The 21,895-nt window shown below is 38.6% G+C and overlaps 1 protein-coding gene across 26 annotated transcripts in view; it reads right to left on the reverse strand.

Moving 5' to 3' along the window:
• Nucleotides 1-21,895, reverse strand: part of LMBR1 (limb development membrane protein 1) — a 209,937-nt gene that overhangs the window by 139,536 nt on the left and 48,506 nt on the right. For 12 of the 26 annotated variants that reach the window (XM_024358143.3, XM_009444409.5, XM_054655412.2 and 9 more), the window contains exons 2-4: nt 14,999-15,071; nt 11,939-11,978; nt 4,772-4,944 (exon numbers count right to left, since the gene is read on the reverse strand). In XM_024358143.3, coding sequence (XP_024213911.2) covers nt 4,772-4,944; nt 11,939-11,978; nt 14,999-15,071 — 286 coding nt within the window. The remainder of the gene's footprint in view (nt 1-4,771; nt 4,945-11,938; nt 11,979-14,998; nt 15,072-21,895) is intronic. The other 14 variants (XM_009444432.5, XM_001148120.8, XM_063815864.1 and 11 more) reach the window with 2 other exon arrangements.

The raw sequence follows: 21,895 nt of genomic DNA on the forward strand, positions 1-21,895 counted from the left end.
CTCCTTCCCCAGCCACCCCTGTCATTGCCTAATGGGCTCAGGAACAAAGTCACCATGATGGTAGGGACGGAGATCATACATGGACCCAGCACCATGGACTTCTACTCACCAAGGCTGGCCTGGCTACAGCCACTGCTAAGGACCCAATCTGCTAGCTGTGACTTTTGTTTTCCAAATCTCCCCACCAAATATTTATTTATTTAAACACACACGAACATGTTTATACACATACATTTCCCTAACACAGACAAAACAATTAAAAGACAAATTTCCATAGCATTGTAATGTCCCATATTGCACAAAATACATGCCTTTGCTTACGAAAACCTTCATAAAATGTATGAACTTTTTAAAACCTAGTAGGAGCAAAGTATTACAAAACTACAGTCTTTAAAACAATATGGCACTGGCATAGGAATAGACAGACAAACCAGAGGGAAAAAACAGAAAGTAAAACTCAGCATTTATTTCCTGCTTACTCTTGGCCACCAGGCAATAGACTAGGTACTTTATACTATACATATATTCCACTTACTACATATAATAATTCTATAAATTAGACCTTGATATGGTCATTTTATAGATAAAAGACTTGAGACTCTGAAAGCGTAAACAATTTGCTCAAGGTTGCTAAGGGTTTCAGACAGATTTGAAATTCAAGCCCAGGTCTATCTGACTCCAAAACCTGCATACCTGAGCCCAGAAACAAACGCTAATATAGTATTTAGCTTACTGAAAATGAAGCATTAAAAAATCAGTACAGAAAAGAATATTCAATTAATGGTATTGGGACAACTAGCTGTCATATCTCAGGGTGGGAAACAATCTTCTAAACACAAAAACACTTAGAGACACCAAGAGAAAAAGAAAAACCAAATATTATAAAAAAATTCAAATTCTGGAAAAAAGCAATTAATATTAAAAAGCAAAATAACAATCAGAAAAACATGTATAAAAATTGAAATGAAAAGCTGATGTGTTCAAACAAAGAGATCATAAATTCAATATGAAAAAAGCAACAACCACAAAAAAGGGCAAAGGACATTAATCAAATAAAATGATACATGGGCTGGGCACGGTGGCTCATGCCTGTAATCCCAGCATTTCGGAGGCCGAAGAGGGTCGATCACTTGAGGTCAGGAGTTTGAGGCCAGCCTGGCCAACATGGTAAAACCCTGTCTCTACTAAAAATATAAAAATGATCTGGGCGTGGTGGCACACACCTGTAGTCCCCGCTACTCAGGAAGCTGAGGCAGGAGAATCGCTTGAACCCGCGAGGTAGAGGTTGCAGTGAGCCAAGATTGCGCCACTGCACTCCAGCCTGGGAAACAGAGCAACACTTCATCTCAAAAAAATTATAATAATAAAAATAAATAAATAAAAATAAAATGATATATGTATTATATTTTTCTATATTTTATAAATTAAAATTAAAATGTCCTGACTAAAAATTTTTTAAATTAACATTACAATAATGAGAAACTACCTTCTATCCATGAAAATGGAAAAGATTTTAAAGATACTAATATTCATTGTTATTAAGTTTATGGCTAAAAACAAGAGGCACCTTCATGGTCTATCAAGAGAATATAAACAAGTAATTCTAGAAAACAGTTTAGCAATTAATACTCATTAGCCTAATAATTTTCATTCTAATTTCCATGTAAAGAAATTGTCAGAAACCCAAATAATAATTAAAATTTAAAAATCCTCTAGATGCTCAACAACAGTTTACTGGTGAAATGAAATGTTTCACAAAGAGGACAGGGTGGGTTTGGTACCTGAGGAACAACTCAGCTGTTTTCTATTGCAAATCTGAAAAAAATGCAGGTAGCAAGTCACTGGAGGGATAAATGGTTCCACCCTTTAAAATGACGAAATAGCCTTTGAAAACCACTAGCTTAATATATTGCTAAATACATGGCTCAGGTTACACCACTAAAAGTGGTTTTGAAGAACATAAAAGGTATGGAAAACACAATATAATATTAAAGGTTTTAAAGGTATAAATTGCATAGGCTATATATAATACACACATGCGGCCGGGCACGGTGGCTCACGCCTGTAATCCCAGCACTTTGGGAGGCTGATGCGGGTGGATCATAAGGTCAGGAGATCGAGACCATCCTGGCTAACACGGTGAAACCAGTCTCTACTAAAAATACAAAAAAATTAACTGGGCATAGTGGCAGGCACCTGTAGCCCCAGCTACTTAGGAGGCTGAGGCAGGAGAATGGCATGAACCTGGGAGGCGGAGCTTGCAGTGAGCTAAGATCACACCACTGCACCCCAGCCTGGGCGACAGAGAGAGACTCCATCTCAAAAAAAAAAAAACAACAACAACAACAATATATATACACACACACACGCGCACGCGCGCTGAAAAAAATGTGGAGTTTTCCTTGTTTCTACATTTTAGTATTTTCTATATTCTGTATAGTGAGCACACACTACTTTATGAGCAGAAAAAAGTAAGGGAGCGGTTGGTGTTGCTGTTGTTCTTAATATATAGGGCCACAGTCTCAGCAGAAGCTTACAGGATTGCTAAGGTAGCATCACCTACAAAAACTATCTTCTATACTTTCTCAAACAAGAGACAGGAAATCAGACAAATAAGTATATTTATCTTACATATAAAACTAGTAATCTCTTAAATTTAAACTTGCTTTTTCTTCCACTGGATTACAGCGCCATGAACATAATAGCAATGAAAAAAGAATATACATTATTAGTCTAATGCACCACAGCCTTCTACAGCAACTCAAGTAATCATGTGTCACACATAAAAAGTGACATCTTGGCAACATGTCTAGTCCCAGCACTTTGGGAGGCCAAGGTGGGAGATCACTTGAACCCAAGAGTTCAAAACCAGCCTGGGAAACATGGCAAAACCCTGTCTCTACAAAAAAACCACCAAAAATTAGCTTGGCCTGGTGTCACACACCTGCAGTTCCAGCTACCTGGGAGGCTGAGGTGGGAGGATCACCTGAGCCCAGGAGGTGGAGCCTGCAGACAGCCATGATCGTGTCACTGCACTCTAGGCTGGGCGACAGAGTGAGACCCTGTCTCAATAAAAAAAAAAAAAAAAATGATGTTTTCCAAATGCAAAGTGCCTACTATAAAAACGAAAGCACACTTAACTGTAACGCTACCACACAGGCAAGAAATTCTATTTCTTTCCCTGGATTTGAGATCCTAACACGTCCTTATGTTAACTCAGAAATTCCAAATTCACTGACCTATAATACAAATTTAATGAAAACAAGCTATCTCTGATATATATTTTTTAAGTCAAATGGCAACTTAGCTTAAATATTGTCAAAGGAGGACATTTTACCATTAACTCATAAGGTTCTTACTAAGAAAAAAAATTTTCAAAAAACTTTTACCTTAAAATGAGATGAAGAAATTGAAATACATAACAAATTAAAATAACTATTAACACTGATAACACCAACAACTAATAACATTAACAAAATAATAATTAGTAATATAGTTACTAGTAACACAAATCAACACTAATAAAATGAGAGACAGGTATGGGCATGATGAGCAAGAAAGATATCCAAATTCCTAAGAGCTATAATTCTAAAACATAATTACAAAATCTTAACAAAGAATAAATGCTTGAGGTGATAGACACCCTGTTTACCCTGATGTGAGTCTTTTGCATTGCATGCCTTTAATATATACACCAACTATGTACTCACAAAAATTAAAATTAAAACATTAAAAAATAAAAATAAATTAGAACTCAAAAAAGAATTATGCCAGCATGTTCTATGAGAGACAAGAGTTCAGTTTACATACACTAAATTGATTTGTAAAAACAGTAAGATTCTTCAGAAAGAAGAAAACACCTCACAGCCTAAATAACTATCATAATAGCTACCACCTATTAAGTGCCTACTAAAAGACAGTTACTTTACATACATCATTCCTATTGCAAAAACAAGCTGGGTTTTATTTATCATCCCAACTAAGACAACAGGAAGCCGCGGTGAGAGGACAGTGGCTTTCCCAAAGACTACAAAGCAATACACCATGATAACTATTTGTACTTGACATAGAGTGTTTTTCCCCTTCTATATTTTGAAATGACTAAAGAAACTACTAGCAAATAAATAAAATAGAAACTATAGCTGCTGTTTTTTAGTTCTTTTGAGACGGAGTTTCACTCTTCTTGCCCAGGCCAGAGGGCAATGGTGCAATCCCGGCTCACTGCAATCTCCACCTCCCAGGTTCAACTGATTCTCCTGCCTCAGCCTCCCAAGTAGCTGGGATTATAAGCGCGTGCCACCACGCCTGGCTAATTTTTATATTTTTAGTAGAGACAGGGTTTCTCCATGTTGGCCAGGCTGGTCTCGAACTCCTGACCTCAGGTGATCCACTCACCTCGACCTCTCAAAGTGCTGGGATTACAGGCATGAGCCACCACGCCCGGCCAGTTTTCTAGTTCTTAAATGGAGGTTGAGTTCTTCTGACATAGTCAGATAAACCAAAATACTCTTGCTAAATACTGAAATGAAAATGTATTTATCAAAATCATAAGTATAAACACTGCTTCTTGACTAAGAGAAAAGTCTTTCACAACTAATTAAACATAGAAATGATAAGTAAAATCTGGTTTTCTGACATTATTAAAGACCCAAATCGTTTACTGGAGGAAGTCACAAATTATGAAGAAAACTGAGAAAAGAAAAATCTAAAAATATGGTGCAGTAAAAAATTAAAATATTAATTGTGATTATATTAAGCAATATATACTAACCATGAATCAGGGAGCCATTTAGCCACTGAATATAGTAGTTCTGAGGAAAAGAAAGCAGGATTTCATTGCTGATGATTGAGAAGGGTAAAAGCAAAACAGCCCCAGCTGACACTGCGAGAGTGAACGTGCTCAAAAACAACCTGGAAGAAAGGAGAGTCGCCATCACAAGTGATCTGAAAAAGCAACGAACACGAAAGTCATCAAAAAGAATGCAAACTCTTTAATGTTTTAATCAAAAAAGCATTATATTAAGAACTTTATTAAATATATGTAGTTGGGAGACAAATGATATACATATGGGCCTAGAAGTTAAACTAGATAAACTCTAAAACTCCTTACTCTATGAAAAGGTCAGTAAGTCTAACAAATAGTACCTAAAAGATAAAGACATACTGAAGACACAGTACTTCACATATTTTACAAAGAAAAAAACTGTAGTTCATTCCTCTTTTAAATATAAGTATTTATTTCACAATTGCATTTAATTAACAATTTTGACAACATATGCTAACAGCAATGCAACAACTGAGGTGAAAAAATTACTATGAAAGCAGTATAAAAAAACAAATTAGTTTAAAATGTTTATTTCAGAGGAAAAAAAACTTAGAAAGCCATTGGCCTGACATCTCTTTAATGGGTAAAGGTTAAATAAATTATAGTAATAAACAACAGAAAACTATTAAACAGTATTGTACTATTAATATTTAAAACACTACTTTGTCATAAAAAAAGATAGCTTTAATAGGTACTAATATGGAAGAATATCTAAAATAAGTCAACAAAAAAAACGAAGAAAAGCATGGACAATAAATGTAAAACATGCTCTCCCCCCACCAAATGCATATTTATACAGAGGTACAAAAAAATCCAGCATAACATGTAACAGTCCCATAGGAAAGAGGGATTATAAGGTGCTTTCACCTTCTCAGTTACACATTTCTGAAACATTTTTATTTTCTACAAGAAACACCTAACTTTTTAAAAGATTTTAAAAGGATAAATTGGCAAAGGAAAAAAGAACTTCACTAATATTAGAGATAGAATGGATATTAAAGTTCTATTAAAGTTAATATTGGAAGAAAGTAAAAATAAATATAAGAAAATATTTTTTAAAAGCAGGAAAAAAAAATACTAAATACCCAAAAACACATCTAACAGAGAAACTTTGAGGCCAATGCCATCTTGTGGCAACCAACAGAAGTGTATTCCTACTTTAAAAGCCAAAAATAACCAGGAAACCTCCTTGGTTTAGTAAATCAATTATAAATTTTAAAATACAGACCATATGATACATACGAAAAATACAACTGAAATCAGATACAGAATTTCTGTGAATTCATTTTGCTCAATAGACACCGCATTTCCTGGGAATAGCCCTCAGACAAGTGCCGTCTCAGGTCCGCAGCCAGCTCTGGCAGGGACCAGCCAGCAAGCGGTCTCCAGCAAGCTTCTCCAGTCATGGGAGGAAGCTATCCTGATTGCTATCATTCCTTCCTATGCTAAAATTGAGATCAAATCCAAAATCTCACCATTCCAGGTCCCACACGGCTATCCCAAGATAATTTTCCAGGCTCTTCTCTCTATGACCCATTTCGACATACACTTAGACTTACCTAACCCCCTCACAGCCCAAACATGAAATGGATTTTCAGGGTTCCTTCTTGCCCCTCTGCACAGTCTACTCACTCCCTAGAATACCCTCTAAGTTGCACGGCAAACTCATACATGAATTTCAAGACAGACCCCAAACATCATTTGCCCTGTGAAGCATTCCTCAACTTCACCTTCTGAAATGGAGCATTATTTTTAAAAATTACATCTTCAGAGTAATGCATCTTTTCTAATTGTGGTAGTAAGACAAGTGTTTCCCCAAATATCTGACATTTGTGACTAGGTCCTCAATCCAACCGGGAAGACAGAACCTTTGTCTAAATAAAATAAGGTGATGAGGGCATACACTCAGATGCTGAATATAACTAGTCACTGAATATAGCTAGTGTAAAAAAAAGCCGTATCTATAGCTCATATTGTAAAGTGTCTTTGCAAGGTGATGATAATTAAAACAATAAAACCACCTTAAATCACTTTAACACTCCACAAAGCTTTCACTTACTTTCAGTTAGCAAACAAGGACCAGGATCCTTGGATTACGAGTCTCTCATCTCCTGTTCTTAACCTCCATCATCAGTGATGTGGGATATGATGAGGTTTCTCTTCAAATAATCTGATCAATCTTTTATTCTTTAATTCATAGTGCCCCCTCAATTTTTCCCTTTTTCTCCTTTTTTTCCTTTTTGCCTTTGTTAGATGCCCAGGCACACCACAGTACCAGGCGTTATCAGTACCAGCTCACATTCCTTATTTGGAAAGAGAACTTTCTAGCTCATTAGACACCCCTTTCCCTTTCCTCTCCGCTTTCTTTTACGTGCCCACCTTATCTAAAAAAAACAAACGTTTAGCCAACCGGGATTAGATTGTACAATCCGACCCCAACCAATGGGGAAAGCATACAGGGGCAGGACTTGCATCAGGAATAAAGGCTCTCGTGCCCCTTTATTCAGGTGTGCTCTCATGGCGACTGGCCAAGGAGACACCCCTCTGCGCAGAAGTAAAATTGCTTTACTAAGAATTCTTTGTTTGAGCGTTCAATTTCCTTAGGATTTTCAGTGTTATTCCTAACAGTGATATGGTTTGGATATCTGTCCCCTCCAAATATCATGCTGAAATGTGATCCCCCAGTGTTGGAGGTGGGGCCTCATGGGAGGTACTGGATCGTAGGAGCAGACAGACCCTACAGTAATGAGTGAGTTCTCATTCTGTTAGTTCACAAGAGAGCTGGTTGTTTAAAGGAACCTGGCACCTTCTCTTCAATCCTGATCTCCCTTCACCTTGCACCATGAGTAAACGCTTCCTGCGGCCTCACCAGAAGCCAAGCAGATGGCAGTGTCATGCTTGTACATCCTGCAGAACTGCGAGCCAAATAAATCTTTCTTTATCAACTACCCAGTTTCAAGTGCTCCTTTATAGCAACACATAACAGACCAACACTATCAGGCTCTTCCTAAGCTTTCTACCATGGCCCTGCTGCTCCTCATTCCCAGCAAATGACTGACTCCCCTGTTTCAGAATGAAAAAAGGGGTATGATCCGTCCATACTTACCACCTGATAAAGCTATCAACAGACACAATTATTCTCCTATCTGTCAACCTCCTGCTCACCTGTGCCCATCTCTACCTCTGCCGTCTCCAGGGGCCTTGCTTCACCGGTTAGTCATCCTCCCTCTAGCTGCTGACCGGCCAAAAATAAATATCCTCAGGTGCTTCTGCTCTTTCAAAATGCTTCTGAAGCAGAACTCACATATCACACCTTTACTTCTTTATCCTCAACTTCTTTATTAGCCCACTACAGTAGGACTTCTGCTCCTCACCTAGAGTGAAACAGGTGCTCCTTACGGTCAAATCCATCAGATCCTTTTTAATTGCAATCTGAATGTGACCTTCTATGACATTTCAAATTGATAAGCACTACTTCCTTCTTGAAACTCTTTCCCCAACTTCTACAATACTCCCTCTTCCTCATTTTTCAATCTCAGACTCAATGTGACACTCAATTTTTTTAAACAAAAAATGAATGCTTTTTTATTTATTTGTAGTTATCAATAAAATGAAAGACCTCACCTTTTTAAAACTCCACTGCAAAATACAGATTACTATAAAAATGTATTTCATGGGTTAATATTTCAATTTTTTTAATTAAAAAAACTAATCATAAGCAAAACCTGCCACTTTACATCTCAAAGTTTAACAGGTTGATAATATCTAATCAAGAAGTACATATGGAAACAAGACTTTATCATAGTTGAATTTAAATCATTCAAAATTCTTCAGTAAGATGTATATAGTGTTGATGACAAAGAAAGTTTCATATTTAGCATTTTGCTCACACCCTCCCAAATATCATCAAAGGTCTGATTCTCTGGGCAACAGAAAAGTAACAAATTGAGTGACATTTTACATTCATCTGTGAAGTGTTGGCATACCAGCATTCCATCTTAAGTCTTCATCTCAGGTAATCAATAAACATTTGCTGCATGAATTAGGCTTCCTAATACGTCACTCTAAACTAGTGATTCTTAAGCGGTAACACTGTCAGGATCACCTGTGGAGCTTTTGTTAAAGCCCATCTCGGAGATTCTACCTCAGTGGGTCTTTCAGGTGGGGCTCCCTCACTATACAAGTATTTGCAGAGTGCCTGCTCCCGTGCCAGGACTGTGCTAGGCACTTGAGAACAGTGAACGAACACAAGCGAACATTCTTGCCCAAGGAGGGCTTATCCTGGACTGCATAGAGTCAGGCAATAAACAATAAAACATTAAATATGTAAATGTATAATAAACTAAAGATGATAAGTGTTACAGGAAAACACGGTAAGGAGGACTGGAAATGGGGAGGAGGACACACAGTTTCAATATTAAGTGTGGCACTTAGGGAAGGCCTCACTGAAAAGTTGAGACTTAGGGAAAAACACAAAGCAAAACAAAACTAAACAAGGTGAGAGTTAATTCAGTGGGATATCTGACAGAAAAGAATTCTAAGCAGACAAAACAGGTCAAAAGCCCTAAGGTGGAGGAAACATTAATTTCACACCTAATTGTATCAAGCACCCTACCCTAGATTTTTTTTTTTTTTTTTTTTTTTTGGCAAATGCTATTTAATCCACACAACAGTGCTGCAAAGTAGGTGAGAACTCTGTTTTACATACACAGAAAGTGAATATTTGTTTCTCAATCTCTTCTGGACTCAAGTTAATCATGGGTCCAGAATTTGAACCCAGATCACCCTAACTCAGCAGTTCTCACTCATTCTACCACAGCAAAAGACAAAGAGACCAATAAGGGCAGGGAAGAAGATGAGGGAGACTAGTCAGACTCCTCCTCAGGTGACCCTCTTCCCCATGCCCCTCCCTTAACTGTATCACCACTTTATACGAACCCACTGACCTTCAGGAAGAGGATTTCTGTATGCATCCCCAGGATACGGAAACCACCTGTGACGCGGAAAACCCAAACCCTTCGCACGTGCTGTGCCAGCTGCCCCAAAAGCAGGTGAAGATGCTCCTGGGCATCTACCATAAGGAAACAGCACATCACCTTATTGTCATTCAATGTACTTTTAGGGGTAAAAGACAAAGTGATGTGTTCTTTTCTGTTTATAAATTACGGATCTACAAGTACACTGAAGTCGATTTACCACCACAGGTGGCACACAGACTGAATGGAGAGGAGAAAGGTACGTATCTCACTTGCCCTTCACACCTAGAGGGTTTCACATGGAGAGAATATCTACCTTTTATTCAGTCTCTTATTCATTGTAGCTTTTGCGAGGTGAGTGAAGTGAATTTTTAAAGGAGCTCTAATTTATACAGAGGAAAAAAGTGATTCACTTAATTTTCACAAATGTCAGAGGGCTAAGAATAAAACTAAAACCCCTAATTCTGTAAATTTAAAACATCAAGTTTTGGGCCTAGGTTTTAAAGTGAGAGTAAGAATTTCCAGCATAAAGTTACAGCTATTTTTGTTTCTTATCTAGCTTCCCTATGTCATTTAAAATAAATTACCAAATCTAGTAAATCACAATCCATTTATATTCATTTTTCAGTTATGAATCAAATCAGGCAGAGTCAAGTCATTTATTAGCTGGGAGTTATTAATTTCTTTATTGAGGTGAAATTCACATTACATAAAATTTACCATTTTAAGGTGAACAATTCAGGGGTGTGTAGTTCATTCACAATGTTGCACGATCACCTCTTTCTTTCATGTTCATTGCCCCAAAATAAAACGCCAAACCCATGAAGCAGCTGCTCCCCATTCTCCTCTCCCTCAGCTCCCGGCAATCATCAATCTGCTTTTATCTATTCTGGACATTTCTTATAGATGGAATTGCACACTATGTGGCCTTTTGTGTCTGGCTTCGCTCACTTACTATGGTCCATCCACAATGCAGCATGTATCAGTACTTCATTTCTTCTACAGCTGAATACTATTCCATTGTACGTAGAAGCATTTATTTGTATGTGTGTACAAGTATGTGAAAGCACACAGAATCTTTCTCTTCCTCTTCCCCTTTTCTTACTTCCTCATCCTCCTCAGCAAAGGATGCATAATCTGATACTAATTATGAAGAAAGATCAGACAAAACCAAATAACTACTCAATAATCTTCAAAATTATCAAGGTCAGGAAAGTCAAGGAAATACTGAAGAAGTGTTTCAGTCTGAAGGAGACTAAAGGACATGACACCCAAATGCAATGTGTGATTCTGAACTGGATCCTTTCACTACAGAAAGGACATTATTGGGATAACTAGTAAGTTTGACTGGAGTGTGAGTGGTACTGCTGTCTATGCTAATTTCACTATTTTGATACATAGGTAGAATGCACTGTTTATTGGAATTATACATAAAAGTATCCTGAGGAAATGAAGCATCAGATGAGCGACTTCTAAACAGTTGGAGTAAAAAAAACTTTGTGTTCTACTTCCACCTTTTCTATAAACTTGAAATTTCAGAAGAATTTTAATGTATCAATAAAAAAATCCTGGAATACCGAACTTTCCTACATAGGTGCATCTGTGCAATTTCACATTTAAACAAGCAAAAACTAACAGAAAGGAATTCGCTGCTTTCCATTCAGTTTGATACTTCAATAAAATTACAGGACCTCCCTATCATATCTCACCAGTGTACATAAGGAACCTACAGGACAATCTGGGCCCATGTTCCTGCTCACAGCAGGCAGGTTCAGCTAACCAGAGGAGATGTCTGCTGCTCGGTTCAAGAGCATCATAGTCTTCTCAGCAGACTGTTCAAACAGCCAAGAGTCTTCTTTCTTATGACCAAGCAATTAAATTAAGGCCATTTCCTCATTTAATCCCCTGAGGATAAAATCTGTCAGCTCCTTAAACATGCAAATTTCAATAGGAGAGAACCAGTGCTAAATTATCCACACATATTTGCTTACATGTGCTTTCTAAAATTAATATGATAAAGCTATTGTAATGTGCTGGGTGAATATTTTCCATACTTCTGTCCAAAAATTAGAATTGGATTTTGAGAATTGATGACTTCAGAATCAGAAACAGAACAACTGAACTTTAAAATACATACGAAATCCTGTTGACGATGGCATCTTCATCTTCTTGTTCATCTGCAAAAATGTTTAAGGTATTAATATTCCTTTATCTTCTAACAAAATGCGTCATTAATTTATTAAAACTATAAACACAATATAAACTTAAAAGGCAATTATTGAACAGAAACAATTTTCAAAAAGCACTGTATTTGTTTCAGCATAGATCCAAATTTAAATCTCATTAAATCAAGTAGTATGGTATATAGAGAATGGGATGTTTCGATTAACAAAATCCTGATTAATAAAACTACCATATGTAAATTAAAATTTGCTCAAGAAAATAAAACTTAGTACAACCTTAGGACCACTACAAAGTAAATTATTATACAATGTTAAGTGAAACTGCTAATAAATAAAATTTTCTGGGTGATAACAGCCAACAAAAGTTACTATAAAATTAAAATTCAGAAACAGAACTCATAATTTTCTATAATATGAATTTGTCATTAATAATAGTAACAAGGAGTCTCCTGGACCATCCTAAATAACTTGGATACTACTGCCTCAGTAACTCATAATTATTGTTACAAACAGAAATTGGCTGGGCGCAATGGCTCACACCTGTAATCCCAACACTTTGGGAAGCTGAGGTGGGCAGATCTCTTGAGCCCAGGAATTCAAGACCACCTTGAGCAACATAGGGAGACTCCATCTTTACAAAAAAATTTTAAAAATTAACTAGGCATGGTGGCACATGCCTGTAGTGCAGGATACTCAGGAGGCTGAGGTTGGAGAATCACTTGAGCCCAGGAGGTCGAGGCTATAGTCAGCCATGATTGCCCCACTGCTCTCCGGCCTAGGGTACAGAAGGAGATCCTATCTCAAAAAAAAAATTGTATATATATATATTTAAAAATAAAAATTATATATAATATATAATAAAATATATACAATTATAAATATATTAAATATATTGAAATATATTTAAAATTATATTATATATAAAGTTTCCTTAATCTTTTTTAAGTAGCAGATGGTCTTCGCTCTGATACTCTCCTTCTCGCTCATGCCTGTCAGCAATCTCTTTTGTCCTCCCACATAAACTTACAAGCTAAAGAGATTGCCCAATTATAAGAATACCACAGGCTGGGCGCAGTGGTTCATGCCTGTAATTCCAACACTTTGGGAGGCAGAGGCAGGCGGATCACAAGGTAAAGAGATCAAGACCATCCTGGCCAACATGGTGAAACCCCATCTCTACTAGAAATACAAAAATTAGCCAGGTGCGGTGGCAGGCGCCTGTAATCCCAGCTACTCAGGAGGCTGAAGCAGGAGAATCACCTGAACCCAGGAGGCAGAGGTTGCAGTGAGCCGAGATCACGCCACTGCACTCCAGCCTGGTGACAGGGCGAGACTTGTCTCAAAACAAAACAAAAAAAAGAATACCACAAACCCTCCTGGCCCCTCCTTCTTAAATGCCTAATGTCCTCCAAGACTCTCTGCTCAGGTCTCTGGAATTCTGAGCTCCCATCTGCTTCAGTGTCAAGGGTGTATTTGGGCCATTCTGTTAGTCCACCTCCATTCTTAATTCCAAGATTCCCAAAAGAACTTTTACAACCAAAGGGACCACAAAAGAACATAGTTACAATTAATTTTTATATACTGTTGTGCTCACATCCAATTAATTATCAAGTCTTGGCCAGGTGCAGTGGCTCACGCCTATAATCCCAGCACTTTGGGAAGTCAAGGTGGGCAGATCATCTGAGGTCAGGAGTTCGAGACCAGCCTGGATAACACAGTGAAGCCCTGTCTCTATTAAAAATACAAAAATTAGCTGGGCATGGTAATGCATGCCTGTAATCCCAGCTACTAGGGAGGCTGAGGCAGGAGAATCACTTGCACCCAGAAGGTGGAGGCTGCAGTAAGCCGAGATCGCACCACTGCACTCCAGCCTGGGCGACAGAGTGAGACTCCATCTCAAAAAAAAAAAAAAAAAAAAAATCAAGTCTTAGAGAATGTGTTAATGTCTCCATATTCATTTCACTTCTATTCCCAGCACACTACCAACTAGGTCCAGGGTCATCACTCTCCCACCACTCCTGCGTTACTCTAAAAATGATCTAATAAATCTCCAATTTTCCCACTCACCAACCTCTAATTTCACTTAGAATGATGCATTTATATACATTCATTCTTTCTCTCTCCCTCCTTCTGTGTCTACAGTTCATGAAACCATGCCAATGAATTTTTTTAAATAGCTACAATACTATTTTGAATCTGTATCTTCAAAATTTTTAGAGGTTATAGAATCCATGGAGTACTTCAAGTGCAGTCACAAAGCCAAGTAACAGTACTAAACTAATACACTAGAGCAGGCACTATAACCTATTTCTCTCAAAAGTCCCACAAGTTTAAACTGATAGCATAATATTAAGAAATCATTAAGTATTCATACAGCACCTACTATTAGCCCAACATCACAAGCAGATAATCCTGTGATTTTCAGAAAACAGCTGAGATTTAACAAAAAATAGTAAGGTAATTGCTTAGGTACTTATAAAACCCTGACCTAAAAAATCTGAATTAATGAGCACAAAGTTCATTAAAAAGAGTAAAGATATGGTAGTCCCTCTGGCTGGATAAGGATATATGTGAAAGAATAAAAAGATAATACAAGATGCTAGTAATTGGATACTAAATAGTATTATGGAGACTCTAAATATCTACTATATGCTCTTGTAGCCAGAAAAGGTATGGGGTGTGGATGAGTAAAACATTCAAAGTCAGAGCCGCTCACAAGGAACCAAATATCCTTATAAACTCGGGAATTTCCCAGATACTAAATAGCCTAGCACTATTCTTAGTTGGACATAAGAATTGTGATAAACAAGGACTCTGGTCTAAGAGGATGACTCTAAGAGTAGTCAGATTCCCTGGAGGTTATTTTTAGGTCTCCTAGTACCAGACAACTGCTTACTTCAATCACCGGCATATTCAATACACTATGACACTGAAGTGTACTAATATATCTTATATACCATGCCTAGACCATGTGGCATTCTAACAAAGGTTTTAATTGAAATGTTTCCACTTGCCTGATTTTCTCTTGTATCTTGTGATGATGAAGTAGGAAACAATGTAGAGAATGGCAAAAAGAAGGAAACATATCTGAAACAAAACGAAGTTAACAGATCATTTACTTTTTTGCATATCTTTTTTAAATACTAGAAGATATATCTGTGATATTTATAGGAAAAAAGGATTTAAACTACTAAAAAGTTAAAATGTTGGACATTTTACTCATTAAAGTTTTAATAAAACATAGGCTGGGCATGGTGGCTCACACCTGTAACCCCTGCACCTTGGGAGGCCAAGGCGGGTGGATCATCTGAGGTCAAGAGTTTGAGACCAGCCTGGCCAACATGGTGAAACCCTGTCTCTACTAAAAAAAAAAAAAAAAAAAAAAAATATTAGCAGGGCATGGTGGCGGTGCACCTGCAATCCCAGCTACTCGAGATGCTGAGGCAGGAGAATCTCTCGAACGCAGGAGGCAGAGGTTGCAATGAACCAAGATCACACCATCGCACTCTAGCCTGGGCAACAAGAGTGAGACTCCATCTCAAAAAAAAAAAAAAAAAAGTGTTAATAAAATATTAATTTATATGAACTAGTCAATTAGCCCCATTTAATGCCATTTGGGAAAAAAAAAAAAAAAAGCCCAATGGAGACTTTTCTTTCCGTAACTTGATCAAATGTTTTTCAAAATCATGTGGAAATGTGAAGAACCAGACCATCACCACTGACAACTCTGAAAAATAAAGTCAACTGGAAACTACTAACACAACCAAATATTAAAACATTATCAAAAGCTTCAATTCATTTAAAGAATGTGCCGGCACCAAAAATTGACAGATACATTAAACATTTTCCACTATATAAAAATTTAACATACAAATGGAATCACAAATCAATGTGGGTGGGAAATAATTATTCAATAAATATACCCCATATCAAAACAAAAGGCAGTTGAAGAAGAGACTTCTTTAAGATATCATTAAATTCTGTATTTTTAATTTTGCTTTTTTTTTTTTTTTCTGAGACAGGATCTCACTCTGTTGCTCAGGCAGGAGTACAGTGGCACAATATTGGCTCATTCCAACCTCCGCCTCCCAGATTCAAGCGATTCTCCCATCTCAGCCTGCCGAGTAGCTGGGAATACAGGTAGGCAACACCATGCCTGGCTAATTCTTGTATTTTTTGGCAAAGATGGGGTTTTACCATGTTGGCCAGGCTGGTCTCGAACTCCTGACCTCAAGTGATCTGCCCACTTGAGCCTCCCAAAGTGCTGGGATTACAGGCATGGGCCACTGCAACCAGCCTAATTTTGCTTTTTTAATTGACAAATAGAAGTTATACATATTTACTGTGTACAAAATGTTTTAAAATAAGATACATTGTGGAATGGCTCAATCAAGCTAATTAGCATACTCATTACCTCAAATATTTATAATTTTTTGTGATGAGAACACTTAAAATCTACTTAGTGATTTTCAAAATATAATACATTGTTATTTATTATAGTCTTCATGTTATACAATAGATTTTGAACTTATTCTTCCTACCTAACTGAAATTTTGTACCCTTTGACCAACATCTCTCCAAGCCCCCACCCCTAGTCCCTGGCAACCATCATTCTACTCACTGTTTCCAAAAGTTCAACATTTTTAAATTTCACATCTAAGTGAGATCATGAAGTATTTGTCTTTCTGTGTCTGGCTTATTTTACTTAACGTAATTAATGTCTTCCAGGTTCATCCATCTTGCTGCAAAGGACAAGATTCTTTCTTTTTTACAGCTGAATAGTATTCCCTTCTGTATATACACTACATTTTCTTGATCCACTCATCTGCTGGCAGACACTTAGGTTGATTCAACAACTTCACTATTGTGAACAGTGCTGTCATGAACATGAGAGAGCAGGTATCTCTTCAACACATTGATTTCATTTCTTTTGGATATATACCCAGCAGAAGTACTGCTGGGTCATATGGCAGCTCTATTTTTTATTTTTTGAGGAATCCCCACACTGTTTTTTATAATGGCCATACTAATTTGCATTCCCACCAAGAATGTACAAGGGTTCCCTTCTCGCCACATCTTCGTCAACCCTTGTTATCTTTTGTGTTTTTGATTACAGCCACCCTAACAGATGTGAGGTGATAGGTCATGGTGGTTTTGACTTGTATGTCCCTGATGATTAGTGATGTTGAACACATTTTCATATACCTATTGGCCATCTGTATGTCTTCTTTTGAGAAATATCTATTCTAGTCCTTTGCTTTTTTTTTTTTGGACGGAGTTTCACTCTTGTTGTTCAGGCTGGAGTGCAATGGCGCGATCTTGGCTCACTGCAACCTCCACCTCCCAGGTTCAAGTGATTCTTCTGCCTCAGCCTCCCAAGTGGCTGGGACTACAGGCTCACACCACCACACCTGGCTAATTTTGTATTTTTAGTAGAGACGGGGTTTCACCATGTTGGTCAGGCTGGTCTCGAACTCCTGACCACAGGTGATCCACCTGTGTCAGCCTCCTAAAGTGCTGGGATTACAGGCATGAGCCACTGTGCCCAGCCGCCCATTTTTTAATCAGGTTGTTTAATTTCAATTGAATTTCTATCAGATCTGGGGAATGCCAGACCGACAAAAAAGGATGGGTCAACAGGAGATCTTGTTACAGTCAAAGACTGTGTGCTAGAAATAAAGGTTTGCCACAGCTTGTTGTGGAACATGGAAAAAAAAATTGAAGACTCTCAAAGGAAACCACTCTGAGTGATGATGAAGTCTAGAGAATATCCCTTGTGTGTATTTCTGAAGAAGCACTGGTGGCCATATGACTGAGAACAACTTTGGACCAGGATAGTGGACATTCCCTGCACATCATCACGTAGGAATGACAAACGGAGAATGAAGAAGACTACTAGCTGTGTGCCAAAGCTCTCCCAACACACAGGGAAGACAAACAGAAGACAGTACTGACAGCAACCAAAAGGACCAAAGGGCATCAAAGATTCCCTGCCACTGGAAGCCACGTAGCTGTTGGGAACACTGGCTAGACAAGAAAATGTCCACAGCATCGCTACCTTCTCCCAAAATTATCTGGAGTGTAGAAGACAGGCCACAGAGGAAAAGCAGCTCTTGGAGAAGCAACGTAAACTGAGGGGCCTTCTAAGAAGCTGAGAATAAGGGGAAATTGTTTACGATGGAATGGAAGTCTGAGTGAGGCTAAAGGAGCAATGGAAAGAAGACAGAAACACAGTGAATTATGAGGTTAAAGTCAGAGAGATGAGATGACCAAGGGAATTAATATTTAGGACAGAGGCTGATTTAAATTCATTCACATTGTATTCATTCAAATAAAAACAATTTTTACTGTGGGCTTGCTATATACCAGGCACTCTTCTAGGAACTGGGACATAGCAGTGAACAAAGTTATAGCCCTCATGGAGCTTACAGTACACTGCGAGAAAAAGACAATAAATAAATATAAAGTGTGTCAGATGATAATTATGCAACGTTAGAGGAACAGGAAGTGCCAGCAGGGGTGGGGGCATGTCTCACTAATAAGGTGACATCTGAGGAAAGAGTTGTGGGACAAGAGGGGCCAAGACATGCAGAAATCTAGAGGAACGGGGGAGGATTTGAGGCAGAGAGAACAGTAGTGCCAAGGGTCGGAGGCAATAATGGCTCTGGTGTGCTCAAATAATGAGGGGTCAGAAGTAAGAGACAAGGTCAGAGAATAATGGGAACCCACTATTCAGGTCACGCAAGACTCAGGTACTGTGTGTCGGTTTTTACCCTGAGTGAGACAGAATTCCATTGTAGGATTCTGAGTAGAGGGTGATAGGATCTGACACAGTGCAAAAGGCTCACTATAAGTGCTATGCAGAAAATAAACTGGAGGCCGGCCGCGGTGGCTCACTCCTGTAATCCCAGCACTTTGGGAGGCCGAGGCGGGTGGATCACGAGGTCAGGAGATCGAGACCATCCTGACTAACATGGTGAAACCCCGTCTCTACTAAAAATACAAAAAAAAAAAAAATTAGCCGGGCGTCGTGGCGGGCGTCTGTAGTCCTAGCTACTTGGGAGGCTGAGGCAGGAGAATGGCGTGAACCTGGGAGGCAGAGGTTGCAATGAGCCGAGATCGTGCCACTGCACTCCAGCCTGGGCGACTGAGCAAGACTCCGTCTCAAAAAAAAAAAAAAAAAAGAAAGAAAAGAAAAGAAACTGGAAAAGGGCCAGGACAGAGGCAAGGAGAGCAGGCAACAAAGAACTGCAGGAAGCCGAGAGCAGCCACTCGGGCCTGTGCAAGGAGGTGCTCAGAAGACATGGAATTCTGGGCACATTTTGAAAGCAGACATGATAAGATTTGCTAGAATAAATATAAGGTTCTTTGCCTGAGAAACTGGAAAGACAGAGCTGCCATTTCAGGACTCAGGAAAGATTAGAAGAGTAGTTTTGAGGGAGAAATAAGTATAGCTTAACACTGTTGAATCTGACATACATATAATTCACTCAGGTCAAGAGGTTGGATGGGCAGTTGGATAAAAATCTGTACCATTCAGAAGAAAGGGCCAGGCCATAAATTTTTTAAAACCTTAGAATCATCTGCAGATGATATTTAAAGTCCTGAGACTAGACGAGATTTCCATCCCAGGGAGTAAGTATAGCCAGAGAAGAGAAGTCTGAGAATAGAGACCTAGAGCTCTCAAATATTTAGAAATCAGCTTGGCAGAAGGATTCACAAAAGCTGACTGAGAAGCGGCCGTCAGCAAGGGAGGAGGCAAACCAAGAGACTAGATGTCTTGAAAGCCACATGAAGAAAGTTTATTTAGGAAAATGGAATCATCGACAGTGTCAAACGCTGCTGACAGGCCAAGAAAGATGAGGACTGGGAATTAACAGCTGGATTTAGCACCATGGAGGTCACTGGTGACCTTGACAAGAGTTATCTTGATGGAGTAGTGGAGGTAAAACCCTGAGGCAGATTAAGAAAGAAGAATAGTTGGAAACAGAAATGCAAGTACACAGAACTTTCCAGGAGTTTGATTATAAAGAAGAGCAAAGAAAATGTGAAGGGATTGTGAAGTGTTTTTTTTAAAAATGAAAAGCATTACAAATGATTATATGAATAATCCAGTAGAGAGAAAAATTATTGATGCAAGAGAAAAAAGAAGTAATTGCTGAAGTTATGTGCTCAAGTTGTGGGAGTGATATAAAATGTATCCATAATAAAAAGGAGAAGAACAAGGAGGAGACAGAATATTTCAGTTCAGTTGCAGGTAGTTACGTGTGGTGAAAGCAGAAAGACATGACTACATTTTTTGATGGCATCTATTTCCTCAGTGCAACAGAAGCAAGTTCATCAAATCAGATACATACGGAGAGTGAGGGGAGAAGTGCTGCAGGGTAATAAGGAATCAGAGAGACCGATGGGGTTGAGGAGTAATTATTTAATTATTTAGGTGCCCCAACCCAGTCAGATTAACATCTAAAGGACTGAGCCCCGAACAAAGAGTCAAGCTACCTTTTAAGCATTTTGTGGGGCGGGGGGAGATTTGTACAGGGGGAAGCGTATTATAGAAGTGAGAAACAAAGACAGTTATTTAATTAAGATGTGCGTTATATTATTTTTTACTTTTTAAGGAATAACACGTTTTAAGACTTGAGATTATCTGTTGAGTGACCTTGCAGCTGCGCAGCTAGAGAAACAGTGTCTGTACAATGCCTGGGAAAGGGAGAGATAAGGCTCACTAGCCTCAGAAAGAAAAACAGGCAGTTAATTTTAAAGAACTCCAGCCCTTTCTCTTCCTCAAGGGGAATTGGGTTTTTGACATACAACTGAGTTTTTGCTTACACAGTTTTTAATTTCTTTTAATTCCTATTCCAGAAGGAGTATGTAAATCATATGGGAGAATAAATGGAGCAAATATAATAGAAATAAGAGTCAAGGTAAGATTAAATGGCCTTTAAAGTTCCAGGCAAGTCCAAGCTAAAACCCTCAGCAGTGCTGGCAGCCTGGTGGTGCTGTAAAACATGAGAGCCGGATTCCTAGATGCTGAGGCAGATGCAGGTAGAGTCCCCAAGAAATACTAGAAGCTTGATGATTCTAACAGATATCCTAGCTCTCTCCTCCCCTTTCCAGCCAAGCGCTTCAAAGTAATAGCCTGTGCTTGCAGACTTCTACCTTTCACCACTCACTCCTTCCAGCCACTCATCAAACTTCACACTCATCGACCAACTCAAAGTGGTCAGTAAACCTAACAGGAAAATTACGCTTCATGATTTTTGCTGAGCTCTATGCAGCAACTTCTGTCAGCAGTCTTCCTCCCTCTCTGTTGTTCTCCCAGTCTCCCTCACAAGCTTCCCTTTTCCTGCCAGCCTTTAAACAATCTTCTCTATAATTTTTGGGATGAGCACCCATCTATTCTTACTCTACAAGCTCTTCATAGGTAACATCAAATACTCCCAGGATTTCAACATCAATCCCAAGGAAGCCCTTGACCACAGTGTGAGAAGCACTGGTTTAGGGTATTAGCAAGTGAGTGAAGTGACTGGCCATGATACCAAAGTAGATTAGGAGAAAACTGAAACTAAGGGTAGGCTGATGGACAGGAGAAGCGAAGACCTCAATCAGCTAATGTTCACGATAGAGAAGTAGCTGCAACGAAAGCACTTGACCAAGGAAGCTGCAAGAATAGAATGTTTTGATCAAAGGATGTTTCTGAATTTTTTAAAAATTATGTTTAAAGGTGAAACACAATCATTTCATAAAATCCAGGGAAGGCTGGGTGCAGTGGCTCCCGTCTGTAATTCCAGTACTTTGGGAGGCCGAGGTGGGTGGATCACCTGAGGTCAAAAGTTCAACACCAGCCTGGCCAACATGGAGAAACCCCGTCTCTACAAAAAATACAAAAATTAGCCGGGATGGTGGTA

The sequence above is a fragment of the Pan troglodytes genome, chromosome 6 (assembly GCF_028858775.2).
Source record: "Pan troglodytes isolate AG18354 chromosome 6, NHGRI_mPanTro3-v2.0_pri, whole genome shotgun sequence".
Taxonomy (NCBI): domain Eukaryota; kingdom Metazoa; phylum Chordata; class Mammalia; order Primates; family Hominidae; genus Pan; species Pan troglodytes.